This window comes from Ambystoma mexicanum, chromosome 4p (genome assembly GCF_040938575.1).
Source record: "Ambystoma mexicanum isolate Mex_15411 chromosome 4p, UKY_AmexF1_1, whole genome shotgun sequence".
NCBI lineage: Eukaryota > Metazoa > Chordata > Amphibia > Caudata > Ambystomatidae > Ambystoma > Ambystoma mexicanum.
Genome location: NC_090927.1, coordinates 1,083,543,711 through 1,083,559,982, shown reverse-complemented (window position 1 = coordinate 1,083,559,982; position 16,272 = coordinate 1,083,543,711). Strand labels below are relative to the sequence as shown.

General features: G+C 46.4%; 1 protein-coding gene across 5 annotated transcripts in view; it reads right to left on the bottom strand.

Annotated features, from left to right (window-relative positions):
• Positions 1-16,272, bottom strand: part of SASH1 (SAM and SH3 domain containing 1) — a 673,306-nt gene that overhangs the window by 153,002 nt on the left and 504,032 nt on the right. Inside the window, exon 1 of one of the 5 annotated variants that reach the window (XM_069606669.1) lies at positions 6,910-7,124. The exons of the other annotated variants lie outside the window; for them this stretch is intronic. Within the exon in view, the coding sequence (XP_069462770.1) occupies positions 6,910-6,921 (12 nt within the window). The 5' untranslated portion in view covers positions 6,922-7,124. Of the gene's footprint in view, positions 1-6,909; positions 7,125-16,272 lie in introns of those variants that run through there. 5 annotated transcript variants of the gene reach the window in all.

The window sequence follows — 16,272 nt, the reverse complement described above, 5'->3', positions numbered from 1 at the left end:
TAGTTGAGTTAGTTTCATATCCTTGTGGTTTTTCCACTTTATGCTGGATCTCCTTGATTAAGTTTGTCACACCTTCAGGCCGGGAGATTGCTTGCGGGTAAGGCCCCTATTCCTATCACAAGTAAACCCCAAAACTACTTTAATTGGACTATGCAAGGTCTACGGTTTCTTGAATGTCTTATTTCATTCTCGTGTCATCAGGAACAGACCATTGGACCACTTTATGTCCTTAAACCATCAGGCTTTGTAATCTTACGACCTTTCCTTAATCCTCATGCCGTCAGGCCTTCTCCTGCAAGAGTAATTCAGGGCTTCCTAATGTTCCAATTGGTTTTCTCCATGGAAGAGCTGTCTCGTCAATATCAGGGACCTACTTAACTATTATATATGTTACCAATTTCCGTTTTTGTTCTGGGTGAATCTTTCGTTTACATTTTTTCTTGCAGTTTTGGGGGTGGGGGGATGTTTATCTGGCACCTTTTTCTTCTCCACCTTTTCGTTTGCTCCGTAGATTCTGGTATTTTGGATCTAGCCTCAGAACCTTCAACAGAGGCCTGTGAGGTTCTTCGAGAACGGCATTTCTTGACACACAGATACTATATCAAGCTATGCCATCGTCCGCCAAAATTCGGAAGGATTGCGTCTTCACAATGTACACAGGTACAACTGGACCACATGTCCAACACTTGCTTCATGCTGTAGATCTATCTGGCAGGAGCACATGTCTTAACTCCTCTGTACGGAGCCGTGATAGGACTACACATGCCAGAATGCTCTATGCTCCCCTCATTGTTGACATCATCACAGGCGTTCAGTATAGGACTATGACCTGTATCACATTCGCCTTTCCCTGGGCAAGTTCCACCATAGGACTACTCATCACAGAACGCATTCTCTCGCTCAGTACAGAATCCTACATAATGGAATATATGGAGCAGAACACACTCTGATTCAGTACAGCTGGCTTCCCAGAAAAATAGGTCCCAAAATCATACACCCTCCTACAGTGCAGATAATCACATTACCCTAATTTCCCCAGAACTGCAACAGCTTTAATAAAAGCGCATCCACAAGATCGAGTAATAAAAGCAGCCATTCTCCCCCAATACAAATGCCTCAAATGGACTATATATGTCACAAATCTGCTGTGTCCTGCTCGGCTCACTCAATACTACACATCAATGAATGTGCATTTGCTCCACTCACTGTAAAAACAACCACATTTCGATGACTGCACTCTTTCTCAGGCTACAGATTCCTCCAGAGGACTACAAGACCCAGAGTGCCCATTACATTACCAAGTAGAGAGGACTACATAAGACTGTCCGGAAAAACAACGTTGCCCAAAGTGCAGAACTCGATCCAAAAAGGAACAAGCACTCTGTCCGATTCATTACAGAGGTTCTATCGGTCTAGGCGCATTGGAATGCACTCTACCTCATGTAGTGCGGCTGCAGTAGTAGAACACACACCGCATAACACCCCTGCATCAGCACAGAGGCACCCCTTTCTCTCACCACTAGGAAAACATATCCCGGGATGAACACCGTCCAACATATTAGATGCCCCACACAAATCAATGTTCCAGAATAAAGCCTACATCTGTATATCTCCCAACACTGCATGCCCCAAGACTTGCTACATTCCTCTTCAAATGTTGCTGAAGTTTGTTTTTCGGCGGGGTTTCCTAAATCTCCCCAAAAATACCCTACCATTCTCCTTGATGTCCTAAATATTCACTCCAAAATTGCCTGATGTTCTATTTGAATAATAGGCCTGGCCAAGTATTTGCTAGCCCCATTTTAGCTTTTCATTGTGCCGTAAATAACAAGTTACCCAACTAAGTGGTACTCAGAAGGTATCGAGCTCGAGAAGTAAAGCAAAAAATTCCCCCTCCCCCCTGGGATTTGTACCGGCAAACTCTCTTTAATGTTCCCTCAACTGTTCCCAGCAAAAATGTTCTCAAAATCTCTCAGATATTCTAGCAAATCTTGTGGGTGTGTGAACATTTGTAAAGATAATAATGAGTGAGGACAGCTATGAGACGGCGGCAAAGGGGGGGTGGGGATAAAAAAGGCAAGTTAAAAAAGAAAAAAACACTCAAGCAAAAGAAAAGTGGAGAAGATCAGACCATGAAGGGGTACATTCGGTCTAACTCAACATAGAGGACCCTTGCAAATCTCTAACGATTCCTCCACATTTCACAGATGGTTTACATACTTTCCAGATGTTTCCAGCAACCTCCTTCATGGTGTCGCCATGAAAATGTCCCTGATGTTGCCACAAATCGCTGATAATTCCCATAAATCTCTCACATGTTCACAAATCTCCACAATGTGTCCTGCAAAACTCCCATTGTTCTTTCCAAATCTCTCTTTTGCGGGGCCATGTGCGTACCCAGCCCAAGTGCTCTATGGGTAATTCTAGAGCAAGATGTCTAGCTGGTGGGTTAGTGGCAGGGCACCTCAGCTCAGGAGGGGTTTTATTTGCACAAACTGCAGGTCCCTGATGATACTGAATAGGGAGAGATGCGTGATGGCTCCAGTCCAGGCTTTCCGGTGGACCAGCACACTGCATGGTGGGAGATTTATTTTTCCCCTTATTGTACCCGCCATTGCTGTCCCAGGAAAGTTAAAAAGTGCAGATGCCTGCCCCAGTTTATCCAGAAGTGCAGCACTGTCTGGTGTGGCAAATGTAGGGCCAAAAAGTGTATATTTCTGTTCCATGCCTTCCACAGGACTAGCTGTGATGTGGGTGTGTAGTGCTAAAAAAGTGCAGATTCCAGTTCCAGGTCTTTGAGTATACCATGAGAGTGCATTGTGGAGATCCTAGTGATGAATAATATACATGCTAGTTTGAGGTTTTTCAGGAGATCTGTACAATGCATTGTGGAAGATGTGCTTTTATCTTATCCGTTTCAACTGACAAATTAGGGATGAAGGCTTCATGCAAGAAATTGCCTTAACAATCCAGTCCTGAATAACTACATGTATTCACCCTTTGCTGACCACAAACACAAAGTCCTGGCTGCAAAATAGCAGATGGATTCGGGTAGGTGGATGGCCATTTGGAAGGGAGAGGACTTACACACACACACCTTGTCACACCTATTCTTTTACGGAAGCACTGGTGCACTTTCTACTGTACTCGGGTGAGTGCTTTATGGCAAGTCAGAGACTCTTAATTCTTGGTGACTTTAAACAGACCTAATATACAAAGCCCTCCTAAGCATTTACAAGTGTTAAGACATCTGTCGACTACTTCACAAAGGGAATACATATTAGCATGTTGGTGTTCTATAGAATAATGCACTCCAATCGAGTACATTAGAAACATATTATAAATGTCACCTCAGTGTTCTGGGCCTCAAAGAAGGTCAAATAGCCTTGTGCTGTATGTGGCAGAGAAAGCTGTGAGGGACTTATATCTGTATAATGCGCATTTGGGGGTACACTATTCTGTATGTCTAGCGGTCTATCCTAGAACTGACTGTACATTTGCATCTGAATTGCCAAAGGGTTTGCAATCAAATGTGCAGTACCAGGTGTGCACTGGCCTATAGGGAGCTCTGGAGATTTCCTGGTGAGCCGCTGCACCCTGGGCCTCTTTTGTGTGGTAACCTATTTTCCCAGTCCACCCCTGTGCAGTACGACTGACTGGAAGGAGTCTTTGAAAAGAGATTGTGTAGTACTAATACCAGTCGTGCCTTGCACTTTGAGGTTGCGGTGCCATAGAAATTAGCTGCCCTCCCTCAAACGCACAACTTTTACCCTAGACTGAACCACCACCCAAATTAAAAAGCAAGGACTTAAATGGGCGAGTTGGCTGTCCTCGTGTTGTGAGAAATGTCTCATGACCAGGTCTATGAGGGTGAACATTGAGACAGTTTGGCTGCTTCCACGTGTGGCAATGCAGCAGTGGTGAGGGCTACATCTTTCATTTCTGGTTTCCTAGGCAACCTTTGCACAGAACGCACACAGCGGGAGCCACAGTTCTCCAACCACGACAAATGCGCCAGGCCAACACGCTAAATAAGGACTTCCTGTGCCGGAACGAGTGCAGGCTTCAACTGACAGCGGTCTGGAGCAAGACTTTGGGGGCTCTGGCAATTTTTTCCCAGGGTGGAGTCGCCGTCTTCTGCTTCTCTTGGAACAAGTGTATATCCTTGACACATCTGCAATGTTCTCATAGCCCGGTGCTGAGCCAGCTTTGCAGAACTCTTTATTAAAACAACTGCTTCAAGGACCCGGGGGAATCTGAAGAAAAAAAATCAACAGCATCTGTAAATATTGGGCTTTCCGCAGTGGAGCCGAACATTTGTGTGGAAGAGGCTCCGTTGGACGCTCCTGGGCTACGGTCCTGCAAATGTGCTGCTCCTTTAACGAATGCCAAGCATCCCTACTGGTGCAAGGTTTGGTTGCTGGAGCGACAATACCGAGGCCCAAGTAGGATTGTAAAATAGCTAAATGAAGTCTGTGACATACTTTCAATGCTCAACTCATTACTCCATTGCAAAAGGCTTGGGGGCCCGACACATACGTTCCAGTCGCAGTCTGGTTAGGAATAATTGCACAGCAAGGGAACATGTAATCCACATATGCAGGACCCCTTTCCTTTCTCATTCCCGTTTCAAAATGGAGCATTTCCCATGTTATTTTCTTTTTTAATAACAGTCGAAAAGGACTTTTCATACATGATCAATAATTACAAGAAGCAATAAACACAACGCGGTCACAATATTCACACATTCAAGTCATCCTATCCAGTGATGTTAAGAAAAGGAACTATAGTAAATAGAAAAATTACAAAAAACATCAAGAGTAATATCAATGTTGGCACAGTTCCACAATAAGATCCGTAATGTAACCCCATGGCCTTGTTAAATGGTATACCAAATTATGATCACTGCCCCTCATGAAAATATCGCACATCCCATGATTCCCAATATCTTCAATGTTCCTCTCACGATATGCAAGCATAGTTCTATGAATGTCATGAAGGCTTTCGCAGTTCATTGTTGGGTTCAGTACATTCACACTCAGAGTGGGTCATTTCTCCAGTGCTTCTACCCAGTAGCCGCCATTTTGATAGTGTATGATATGATAGGTTATTTATAACGCGTTTAATACCCAGAGGTTTCTAAGTGCGGACCCGGGGACCGAACCTGGGTTGCTCCGTGTCGTCTTGCTTCCAAGGTAAGCACGTTGCCCCTAAGCTATCCTCCCGAGACTGGCATACTAGTATGGCATTGCACTGTGATGTGTCCGACATAACTACCAAGAACGGCAATGCGGCCTCCCTATTACAAACGATTCGATCAGTAGCCCTCTGGCTACCAAAACTCATTTTTGCATCAGGCCCATAAGAGAAGAAGCTTTGTTTCTCGGTATATGGCCTGTTAGCAGATCCAAGGGAGTAGCGAGAAAAAAAGAAAAGGGGAGGATTTATAGCTGTGCGGCTGATGTTTCCGCTCTCAGCCCCCGAACCAAAGAATTCATCTGCGAAGCATGTGGCACTGCTCAAGCACTACCGGTTGCTCGCACCGGAGAAACACTGGGACATAGGCAGACTGTTTCCAATACGAGCAAAAATGTCTGCCACACAGCAGAGCAAGATCCAAACAGAGCCTTGCTCTCCCAGTAGCGCATCTGCTTCCAATCCCGATCGCTCTCCATGGCGGACTAAATTCCTCCCATGCATGCATTTTTTTTTTTAACCATTTTCAACTCTGTTCTAACTTTGCAGGAATAAAAGTTCCAAAATGATGCCCAAAGCCAGAACGAACTTGAATTACCACCCTGGCATCCATCCAAGTAGGACAGTTGTGTTACATGCATTCTACTGGATCCAATGCCACATTAGACTGTGGGTGTCCATTGGGGTGGGGGACACGACACATTCCACTAGATGAATAAAAACACTAATTGAAACCAAAAGATATCATTAGGCACCAATAGCCAGTTTCCAGAAGCCTTCGGAGGCAACTGGAATCCTCGCCATAGAATCCGATTAGATGGCCAAAAACCACACAGCGGGAATTGTGTTGAATAGAAGCCATGTTATAAGTGGGCAGTGGGAAGCTCAACAGGGATGTCACACCTCTCCCCCAGTTGGAACAATTTGGAAGCGTTTGAGAAATGGCCATGGGAGCCACATCCAACGTGTTGCTGTTGGGTTAAAGTGGAGGACCAGAACTCAAGACAATAGATTCGACAACCACACAGCTTCTGCTGTCCCTGAACAGAGAACCGAAGAAGACAAAAGCATCAGTATCCATGTAGGTTCCCCAATTGTACAACAATGGACAACAAAGTAACAAATCCACTTCAAAAATGTTTTTCAGAAGTGTTTAAAATATTAGAAATCATACATTTCCCAGGAAATGTAACAGCCACAAAAATGTATCTAAAATATTCACAGCAACCTAAAGCCAAACATGGTGTCTTGGGGTGCCGCAGAGTGCACACAAGGCGCTTATGGCAAAAGACCATAGTTAAAGCAGGCTGTGCTGTGCCACCCCCTACCGTGGACATACGCATTGCTTCCCTTGATGTGCAAGTTGCCCCTGGCATACTGTTCCCTGCTTGTCCCCTTACACACGAAGAGAATTAAAGGCATTCTTTAAAACATTCCCAACAGCACAAAACACGGGCTAATACAAAAAAAATGGATTCAAAAAAGATATCACGGAAAACAAAAGACACAGATGGTGACGGGGGGCTGTAGGCGCCCACTCTCCGCCGTCCAAACAATGAACTCTGTCACATGTAGCGTGCAGAAGTCCGCGAGAACATTGGCACGCACAGAATCGCATCCAACTTGTGTTTCTCGTCACCAGTAGCAGCATGTCTGCCCATGCCACCTCCACGCACGCGCACTCGCACCCTTCCGACACCTTCCCTCACTCACCGGCTTCGGCATTGATGTGGGTCCGGCGGGGGCTGCTGCTGCTCCGCTCAGAGCGAGATTAGGCACAGCCAGAGGAGTGCCGGGTCGGGCGGCGGGGCACACGCGGCGCCTCTGCGCGGCAGCCGAGCATCATCGGACGCGGGACGGGCTCCAGCGCCGCAGCTGATGCGCGCAGGCAGGACGGGTGATACTGGACTTAATTAGCTGCTTCCCTGATGGAGTAGCCCCCCCCTCCTACCCCTCCACCCCCTCAGTTCCGCGCGCGCGCCGCATCCCTCGCGAGGACGGCAGAAGTCATCCGCTTTAAGCCAATCTGCTATTCCGAGGGGGAAAAAGGGAGTGTTGTATATGGCAAACAATCCCTGTTTTCACTGACGAAGGCTCGATGACCCCTTGTTGGCCTCCGGTTCTTCAATTACTGTCTATGGAATTTCAACCAACGACAGAGAAAAGGGGGGAGGGGGGCGGGGGAGAAAGGCACAGGATCTGCGAGTGATGCGAGGACGAGGTCTGCGCCCGAAATTCCGTTCAAGTCACACGACATTCTCTCAAACAAGAAAAAGGGAAAACTTTTGGCTGCCTTGCATTTTGAAAATCTAAACATCCCGGAGCAACGCGGCCTCCCCGGGAGAGGTTCCAAGAAGCCTTTACACGAAGGGGCGGGTGCGTGCTGGAGCCGTCCGCTGCGGGGCACACGCCACCGGCGTGCTTTTTCCTGACGTAGTTCGGCCGGTAAGGGTCCCACCACGAGGCCCTGCCGGGAAACCACGGGAAGTGGTTTTATGATGCCAGGCTCTGAAGCATCGCGCCGGCCCAGTTCATGCGGCAGAGACGACTCCGAATGGGCATCGCTGCAAATTACACAACTGCCACGGATGCACGCCCCACAGTCCGCAGTATTTCCACCGAATTGTCCACAGTGGTTCTTCTTAACGTCTCTGCCCGTACTACGCCCCCAGTGCTAAAAAAAAAAGTGAAACGTTTTCTGCACGAATTTACCACTCATTTTAAAGATGACGTGTTGGCTTTTGGTGTATCCGTTTTTGAATTTCAGATCATGTGGTATGTTGCATACGTGTTGACTGCTAAATAGGATTCAGAGAACTCGGGGGCACCACATCCATGTTAGTGTCCATCACGGTAAGACCCCCACCATGCTCACCGTTGGCTTCACAACTGTGCCATCACCACTGATAGAAACAGTGAAACAAAAATGCAACTGAAGGCCCGCCATTACTTTTTATTCAACGTCCCTCACAGCATGCACACTTGTGCACCTTCCCCTTTCCAATCAACCCCCATTCGCACATCTTATAGGTACATGGCCAGGACTATAGCCAGCCGGCCCTCCCAGTCATAACCTGCACACACAGCTGTGCCTGCAGCAATTTCACGTTAATTGCGCTTAAGGCGAAAGGCAAAAAGCTTATCATTGTGGTTTGAGGTGGTGTGGGAAGGGGAGTTCTGCAGGAAGGAGGTGAGTGAAATAAACACAAGCAAAGCAGAGCCTGCAAGATCGCTCAGCAACATGTGAGACTACAGTGGTCCACACAGGATCTGGGTTTGGCTCCCCCAGTAGGAGGGAAGCAAAAATATAAAAGGTGGCTTTCCCTGCCAGTCAGGAAGGATGCTCCAGGTAAGGAAACACAGGCAGACGCTAACGAAAAGTCGGGGGACTATCGTATCCTTCCGTTCCCAAAAGCTTGGACCTGTGGGGCCACAACTTATTACTGCAACACCTAGAATAATGGACCAGAAACTCGGACTCGGCGCTATACACGTTTGAACCTTTCAGACAGAAGGCAACACATGAGACGTGGAACTGCACACACAGCATCTGAAGGGTGCTCTCTATTGCTGCTACGTTGTGACGGCATAATGCACCAACTGCAATTTCAAGTACACACAATTCGGGCAAAAGAGACGTAGCAGCCAGGGAGGTCTGAAAGCTAGGTAGTATGAGCACAGAGCAAGATTCTGAAGAGCTCTGCCTGTGCACAGCGGGGCAAATAATCACATTTGCATTTCGATGTGCATGCGCGGGGGGGGGGGGGGTAGGCGGGACAGGTTATCTGTGGATGTTGATTACATCCCAGGCAGTGTTCTAAGATAGGGGAGGGAAAATACACATCCAATCCAAATCCAACCGCAGGAAGTAGAGAGGCGGGGCAGAGCCTAGGACTCTGGCATGCCTCGTCTGGAGCAACGACGACAGAGGGACTTGCCCCAATCATCATTAGTCCAGATAGACCCCAAGGAAAACCCCATTGGAGGATGCATTTGGCATTCAACCAGCTATGGCCATTGCCTCCCCGCCCCCCATTTTAAGAATGCACCTAATCCCACAATTTCGGCACTGGAACCAACAAGGCCAATGTTGCACTAGACCAGAAGGTCGATGGCCTGCATTCCCTTTGCCCTAAATGTAGGCCACTAACCCAATAAGCTCTAAACACAATTCCATCACCTCAAAATGGCTGGTGGCCATATATGTTGAGGCACTCAACTAAAAAATAAATCTGAATAAATATATGTATCCTCCTGGCTCTATGTCAGCTATGTATGTCTTGTGGTGCCAGTGTACAGCGTTTTTTATCTATCTTGTATTGCTTGGGGGTTGGGGGAGGGCATCTGTAGATTTAAGATGACAATGGATTTACCAGATTGTACTGGTACTATGAAGCAGAGAGTAAAACCTAAACTTTCACGCAGAGTTGTTACTCCACCAGTTCAACAGTGCGGTCAGATGTCCTTACTGTGCCAAAACACAGAACATGCATTTCAACATTTTATGTGGGTACATCCATATAGCGCAGGCATCTCCATGCACAGTAACCTTGCCCTATGCATTCAGATTCCTTCTCAGACATTGGCACAGCACCGTGGAGCCTTAACAATGATATATGTCTGCTATGCAATTAGTTACTTAAAGATAGTCCCTGCTCGGACAATTTAAACCCAGAACTTCCCAGCCAACAAATAACTGTTAAAGATAATGTTACAAAACTAGTCATCTCTGCTAAAGCAATTGCTATTTTCCTGCAATGTTTGTCATGTGTTTGGATGTAATGTAATGTACAGTTCATAATTTAATTGCAGAGCCCACAACTGCATTCAGTTGCTTCGGAATATGTAATCTACACCCGACTTTGCTTGTTCTGCCTTTTGAGGGCAGCAGTCCCACAATCACTGTCAAAGTCCCAGGACCGAAATGTGGTTCTCCTGCTGTCCCTCACTAACTCACTGACCTAGTCAAATGTGCAGTACTCCCCCCACCCCGCACAACTGTTAACGAATACTAGAGTACTAGTCAACTCTACCAAAAAAACTATTGTTCTCCCACAATGAATAATGTATCATCTCATGATGAAACATTCCAACTATCGAATTCCCAGAAAATCCACAGTGCAGGGAGATATATGATATGATATGGCATTTGTAACGCGCCTATACACAGGTGTTTCAAGGCGCGACGAGGCAGGGAGGGGAGGAACAAGGGGAGACAGACAACGATCCTACTAGGCCAGGTGTCATTCAGATCGCGCAAGTGCAGGGGTGGGGGAGGGGGAAAAGTGCAAGAGGGAGGGGGGGGAAGTGCAGTACAAGGTAACTGGCGTAAAGTAATAAATAAATAGGGCCAGCTGGTGGCAAGTGCAAGGTAAGTGCAGAACAAGTGCTGGAAAAAGGGGGGGGGCTGTAGGGATCCAGAGACAGTCCCGCAGTGCAGAGGGGTTCCAGGGCATCAGTGCAAGTGGAGAGTGGCTGGGCCCAGGACCGAGGCCGTTAAGAGTGGTCCAGTTGCAGAATCAGTGCAGTTTCAGTGAAGAATATTAGCTGTTCAGCAGGGGAGAGGGAGAGAGAAAGCAGAAGCAAAGAGGAAGGTTTTGAGGTGCTTCCGGAACCAGAGATGGTTCTCCTCAAGTTTCAGGGAGGCAGGAAGGCTGTTCCAGAGGGAGGCCCCTGCCGCGGAGAGAGATCTACCCCCAGCTCGTTGCTTCGAGAAGTGGCTGACCCTGAGGGAGTTGGAGGCGGATGAGCGAAGGGCTCGGGAAGGAAGATATTTGGGAAGAGAGAGTTGAAGGTATTTAGGACCCAGGCCCCAGAAGGCCTTGTGGACAATGCAGAGGGTTTTGAATTTTATCCTCGCAGCCACTGGGAGCCAGTGTAGAGATTTCAGTCCTGGAGAGATACGGTCCCTGGGCTTGAGGCCAAGGACAAGTCTCGCAGTTCTGTTCTGGATGAGTTGCAGAGGGCGGAGAGTGGAGGCAGGCAGATTAAGATAGAGGCTGTTACAGTAATCCAGCTTCGAGAGAACCAGGGCTCGGGAGACAGTGAGCTTCTGGGGGAAGGAGAGGAAGGGAAGAATACCTCTGAGGAGGTGCAGCTGGTAGTGTGACTTCTTAGCGACGTCAGAAGTATGAGGAGAGAAGGAGAGTGTGGAGTCGAAGATGACCCCAAGGTTTTTTGCATTGCAGGTAGGAGCAGGGAGGGGGCCAAGGGAGGCAGGCCAGAGAGCTGCAGGGAAGGAGGGAGTGCGTGTACCGATGAGTAGAATCTCAGTCTTACTGGCATTAAGGCAGAGGTCATTGGCGGCACACCATTCCTGGATAGCAGACAGACAGTCAGAGATGAGGGAAGGAGAGGGGGAGGCTGAGGGTAGCCTGAAAATGAGCTGGGTATCGTCCGCATAGCACTGGAAATTAGGGCAGAGAGCAGCGATGCGGTGGGCAAGGAGTGCCAGATACTGGTTGAACAGCCAGGGAGAGAGATTAGATCCCTGGGGGACACCACAGGTGGAGAAAAAGATGTCCGAGATGAAGGACCCCAGTTGGACCTGGGAGGGTTGATTTGAAAGGAAAGAGGTCAGCCACGCCAGAGCCTGACCAGTGATACCAAGGTTTTCACGGAGACGGTTGAGCAGGATGGCATGGTTGACAGTGTCAAAGGCAGAGGAGAGATCGAGCAGAATGAGAACACACAGAGTGTTGGAATCGAGGTTCAAGAGCAGGTCTTCGCGGATGTTCAGGAGAGCAGTTTCTGTGCTTCTGGCAGCTCTGAAACCAGATTGATGGTCATGAAGACTACCAACAGATTCAGCATGGAGGTTAAGCTGGGAGATGGCCAGTTTCTCCAGGAGCTTCCCAGGAAGGGAGTGATGGAGATAGGGAGATAGACCCTGGCGCTTCAGGGCATAGACGACATCCATTGCGGTGACCGTCTTCCTCTTGGCGTGCTCGGTGTAGGTGACGGCATCCCGGATCACGTTCTCCAGGAAGACCTTCAGCACCCCACGGGTCTCCTCGTAGATGAGGCCGGAGATGCGCTTGACTCCGCCACGGCGAGCCAGGCGGCGGATGGCGGGCTTGGTAATTCCCTGATTGTTATCTCGGAGCACTTTCCTGTGCCTCTTGGCGCCGCCCTTGCCAAGTCCTTTCCCTCCTTTGCCACGTCCAGACATGATGGCTCTTCTCTCCCTCACAAACGAGCTGAGACAGAGGACAAAACAATAGAAGTTAGGCGCTATATATGCCACAACCAAACATAAAATAAGTGGTCTATTCCATTTTCAGGGGTGGTATTTCTTCAGGTGTTTGCCAAATTAATAAACACAGTAACTTCATGTTTCTGTGTCAAGCAGTGACTTGTGGATATATATTGTATTTTCATATTGTGGCACAAATCTCAAATGTTGCTCTAATTTGATATGGTCTGAGTGGATCCTTGGCCTTGTCAAATCCCAGAGGATTCTGGGTGTAGTGCACCCATCCCTTTGTCTCTTCTGCGGCCACAGCCTTCTTAAAAGCTTCCTTCCTCAGTTGTCTTTGCGAGGACCAGTTGGTGGAAATTAAGGCAGTCCCAGACTTCCAGGTAAGCGGTTATCAGTCACTTTTACTGCTTTAAAACGGGCAAAAACACTCAACCCAAAACAAGGGAGTTACATACTCGCACAGGAAAGCATCCACACATAAGAAACTGCTTCCACCCACATAGCTACACAGGACATGCTTACATCAGGGGCACGAACAGAGCAGTGCCACAGAATGGAAACTATTCCAGGCAAAGCCAGCTGCATGAATTACATACCGCAAAAGCATATGGATTAAAACATTACATCTGGTTTAGAGTAAACTATATTTTCCCTTGTCTAAAAAAACAGCCCCCATTGGGATGGGGATTGCTTTATTTCACTTTACCAACTTTAGTGATTCAGTGAATGAGTTATGCTGCATGACGAGTGTTATGTAGTAGGTGTTTATTGTATATTTGCATTATGGATTTCAAATCCTTGCATTATGGATTTGGAATAATTTGTATCACGTTTTAAATGTTTTTCCTCAAATGAATACATCCTTTTTCTGCAAAAGAGGATTATTCATGTGTAATAATACATATATTTATTTGCATTTGTATAGCGCTCACACAGCTCAAAAGCATTGAGGCGCTGTTTCAAGGATCCGTTTTAGTTGCAGTACATAAATGGGCTATTGGTTACATTGGCCTGCAAAACAAGTATTCATTACATTTCTTAGGTAGATGGCTTGGTTACATTAGACATTAATTTGTTTGGTAAGCGTGAGCGGTTATCTCAGTATGTAAACTATGTTTATAATATGTATGGATTTTTGGGTTATTTCCTGCCTTTTACGTTATGGTATGTATGGTTTTCTATATAGAAGCTGTGGGATACTTTGACCCATTCCGATATGCCCACTGTATCAATTTACAAATGGGGAAAGAAACAGCCAAAAATGGATGTGCTAACCCCTGTGCGTGCAAAAATCTGAAAAACTGCGTGTGGGTCCCAATCACAAAAGGCTGCACACCCCTGCCACACAGTCAAAGTGGGGGTGAAAACAGAATTCTCACTGCAGGAGCATGCCATTGTGCTCTGTTCCATTCAACATGAAGCAAGGCAGCAGAATTAGGCTAAAAACCGAAAATTCCTTTTAAAATGCAGCTTTGCAACCTTCAAAGTGCTGTTTTGGCGCTAGATCCATTTTATTTTCCAGTGAATCATTGAAATTAAAAGGGTTGCAGTTCATCCAGGTGGCTCAGAGGAGCCGGGCCTCACTGACTGACAGCAGCTAAGAAACATATTTCATGAAAAAGGCAGCCCAGCAACATTGTTTTCAGTTCCACGGGGGGGGGGGGGGTATGCGGCTAAAATGGCAACATGTAACAATTTCAGCTGAGCAGACAGAACTCCAAGCAAAGGCTGGATACATACATCCAGACTGCAAACAAATCCAGCACTCAAGGAAAGAAATGATGCTGAATAAAACGTGTGTGCTGCATAAGAAAATTGGATGTAAAAGGACTCCGTTTAAGGTGCTTTTTCCATGAAGAAAGTGCACAATCGCTTGTTTAAAAGCATGTTTTGGTTTAAAGGTTTAATTCTTGAAGAAAAGTCAAAGGATTGAGAATGTCAAAATACACTGATAACTGTGTGCATTGTATATGTTTTAATGAAAGATGTAGGTAACTTAACCCAGTCTTGGGTTAATTAAGTAAACAATTCTGCTTGACACCTTCAGCCTGGGAACGGGTGACACCTTACTGCTAGCAAGAAGGCCTAATTGCTATGGGGAAGCCTTGCTTACTCAGAACAAAGGACCTCATTAGACATTCGTCTTTGCTTCAGGCACAGACAATAGAAGGCTTGGACACCCATCCTCCCAGAGGAGGGGCAGGATGTGGAGGGGGCTTCTCAGTGAACTTCAAAGGACTGGCCATTTGCTCACTTGTGAAGAAAGAGGAAAAAAAACCTGACTTGCGATTTTGGAGTTAATTTGCTTATTTTGCCACAGAACTTCATGACATTTAACATGGCAGCCAAAATAAGTACTCGAGTGAAAAATACATACTTTTGAATCTGAACTCATGCTAGACATTTGAAGACGTGATTGAACCTGGTACTGCATAGGGAACACAAGTTATACTGAAACACTGATTGCGCCAAAACTATTAATGCTGCAAGTCAAATATTGTTTTACCCGTGTTCTAGGGGTGATTGCACAGATATGTACTGAATTAGGAATTGTTAGGCCAAATCGTTATGATAAAAATTGACAAAATTCACCAGAAAGAAAAAGCCATCTCTCACTGAGATGGGAATTGGACGCAAGGATAACCCACAAAATATATAATGCATGTGTCTGATTTTATTAGAGGGCATAACTCTAGAAATGTGTATTTGTAGGAAAGTAAAATTGTGGTTCAAATCATTGTGGGAGTTCCCAAGTCACACCATAAAGCATGACAGCTCTTTCTGGCTTCCAACCAGAAAAAGGCAAGTGCCTTTGACCTATCACAGCCGAGTGGGTGTGGTTTGTAATTCTGCCCCTACCATAAACTGAGTGATGTCACTTGGCATGATAAATAAGGAAACCTCACCACACAGAGACACACTCGGATTCCTGACTACATCCTGATTTTCTTGTGACGCCCTCTTCCAGAATTCTTCCTCCGGTTCCAGAACTTTTCATCTTGTCCTGATTCCAGACTACTTTGCAAAACCCAGGCCCCAGCAATTGCTGAACTCTTTTCAGATAGGCCCCAAATCCTGAAGCCATCCCCAAAACTTGAGAGAAATAATTCTGATCCAGTCTAGCTTTGTACCATTCATGCTGGACTGCTGAAACTCACCATCCTGCTAATCTACAATGTCCAGTGACCAGACATGCCAATCCAATCCAATCTGAGGTGCAGTCCAATTGACCAGAACCGCCCAGCTGACCACCCCACCAGAAGTGCCCTGCTGCCTGTAGACCCGATCCGTGATGACCAGAACCTGACGGTCCAATCTTAATTTACAGTGGACTGAAAGTATAAACAGGAATCATAGTAACCGATAGTATTTTTGCCTTGTCCTACCCCAATCTCAACCCATCCTCTCTTTAACTTAAGAACTTGTAATAGTAATAATTTCTTTAAATCCTTTTGTCTTGTGTAATCCCAAAACCTTAAAATCATCCCACGGGTAATCCGACTGAGTCCTCCAAGGCAGACACACAGGTGCTGGTGTTGGTGTTGGTTTCCGCGGGCCACTCTGGAGCTTACTGTGTTTCAAACTGGTAACCATCCTGAATACCCTAGTTTAGAGCATAAATGTCATTGTAAAAACTGACTTCCGTTTTCATATTCGCATCTTTATTCAAACGTGCATAACTTCTTCAATTTATAGCTAGATACTTAATTTCAACTCTCACTTAAACTTAAAACCTGTGCATTGCGAAACAGTGTATTCAAGCCGGTTTGATTAAAAATCGCATAGTGAAAATTAGGCGGGAATTCACATTTTTGCAAAAGTTTTACATGTGTATTTTCCCATTCAAAGTATATCCACACGGCCATTCTGATTTA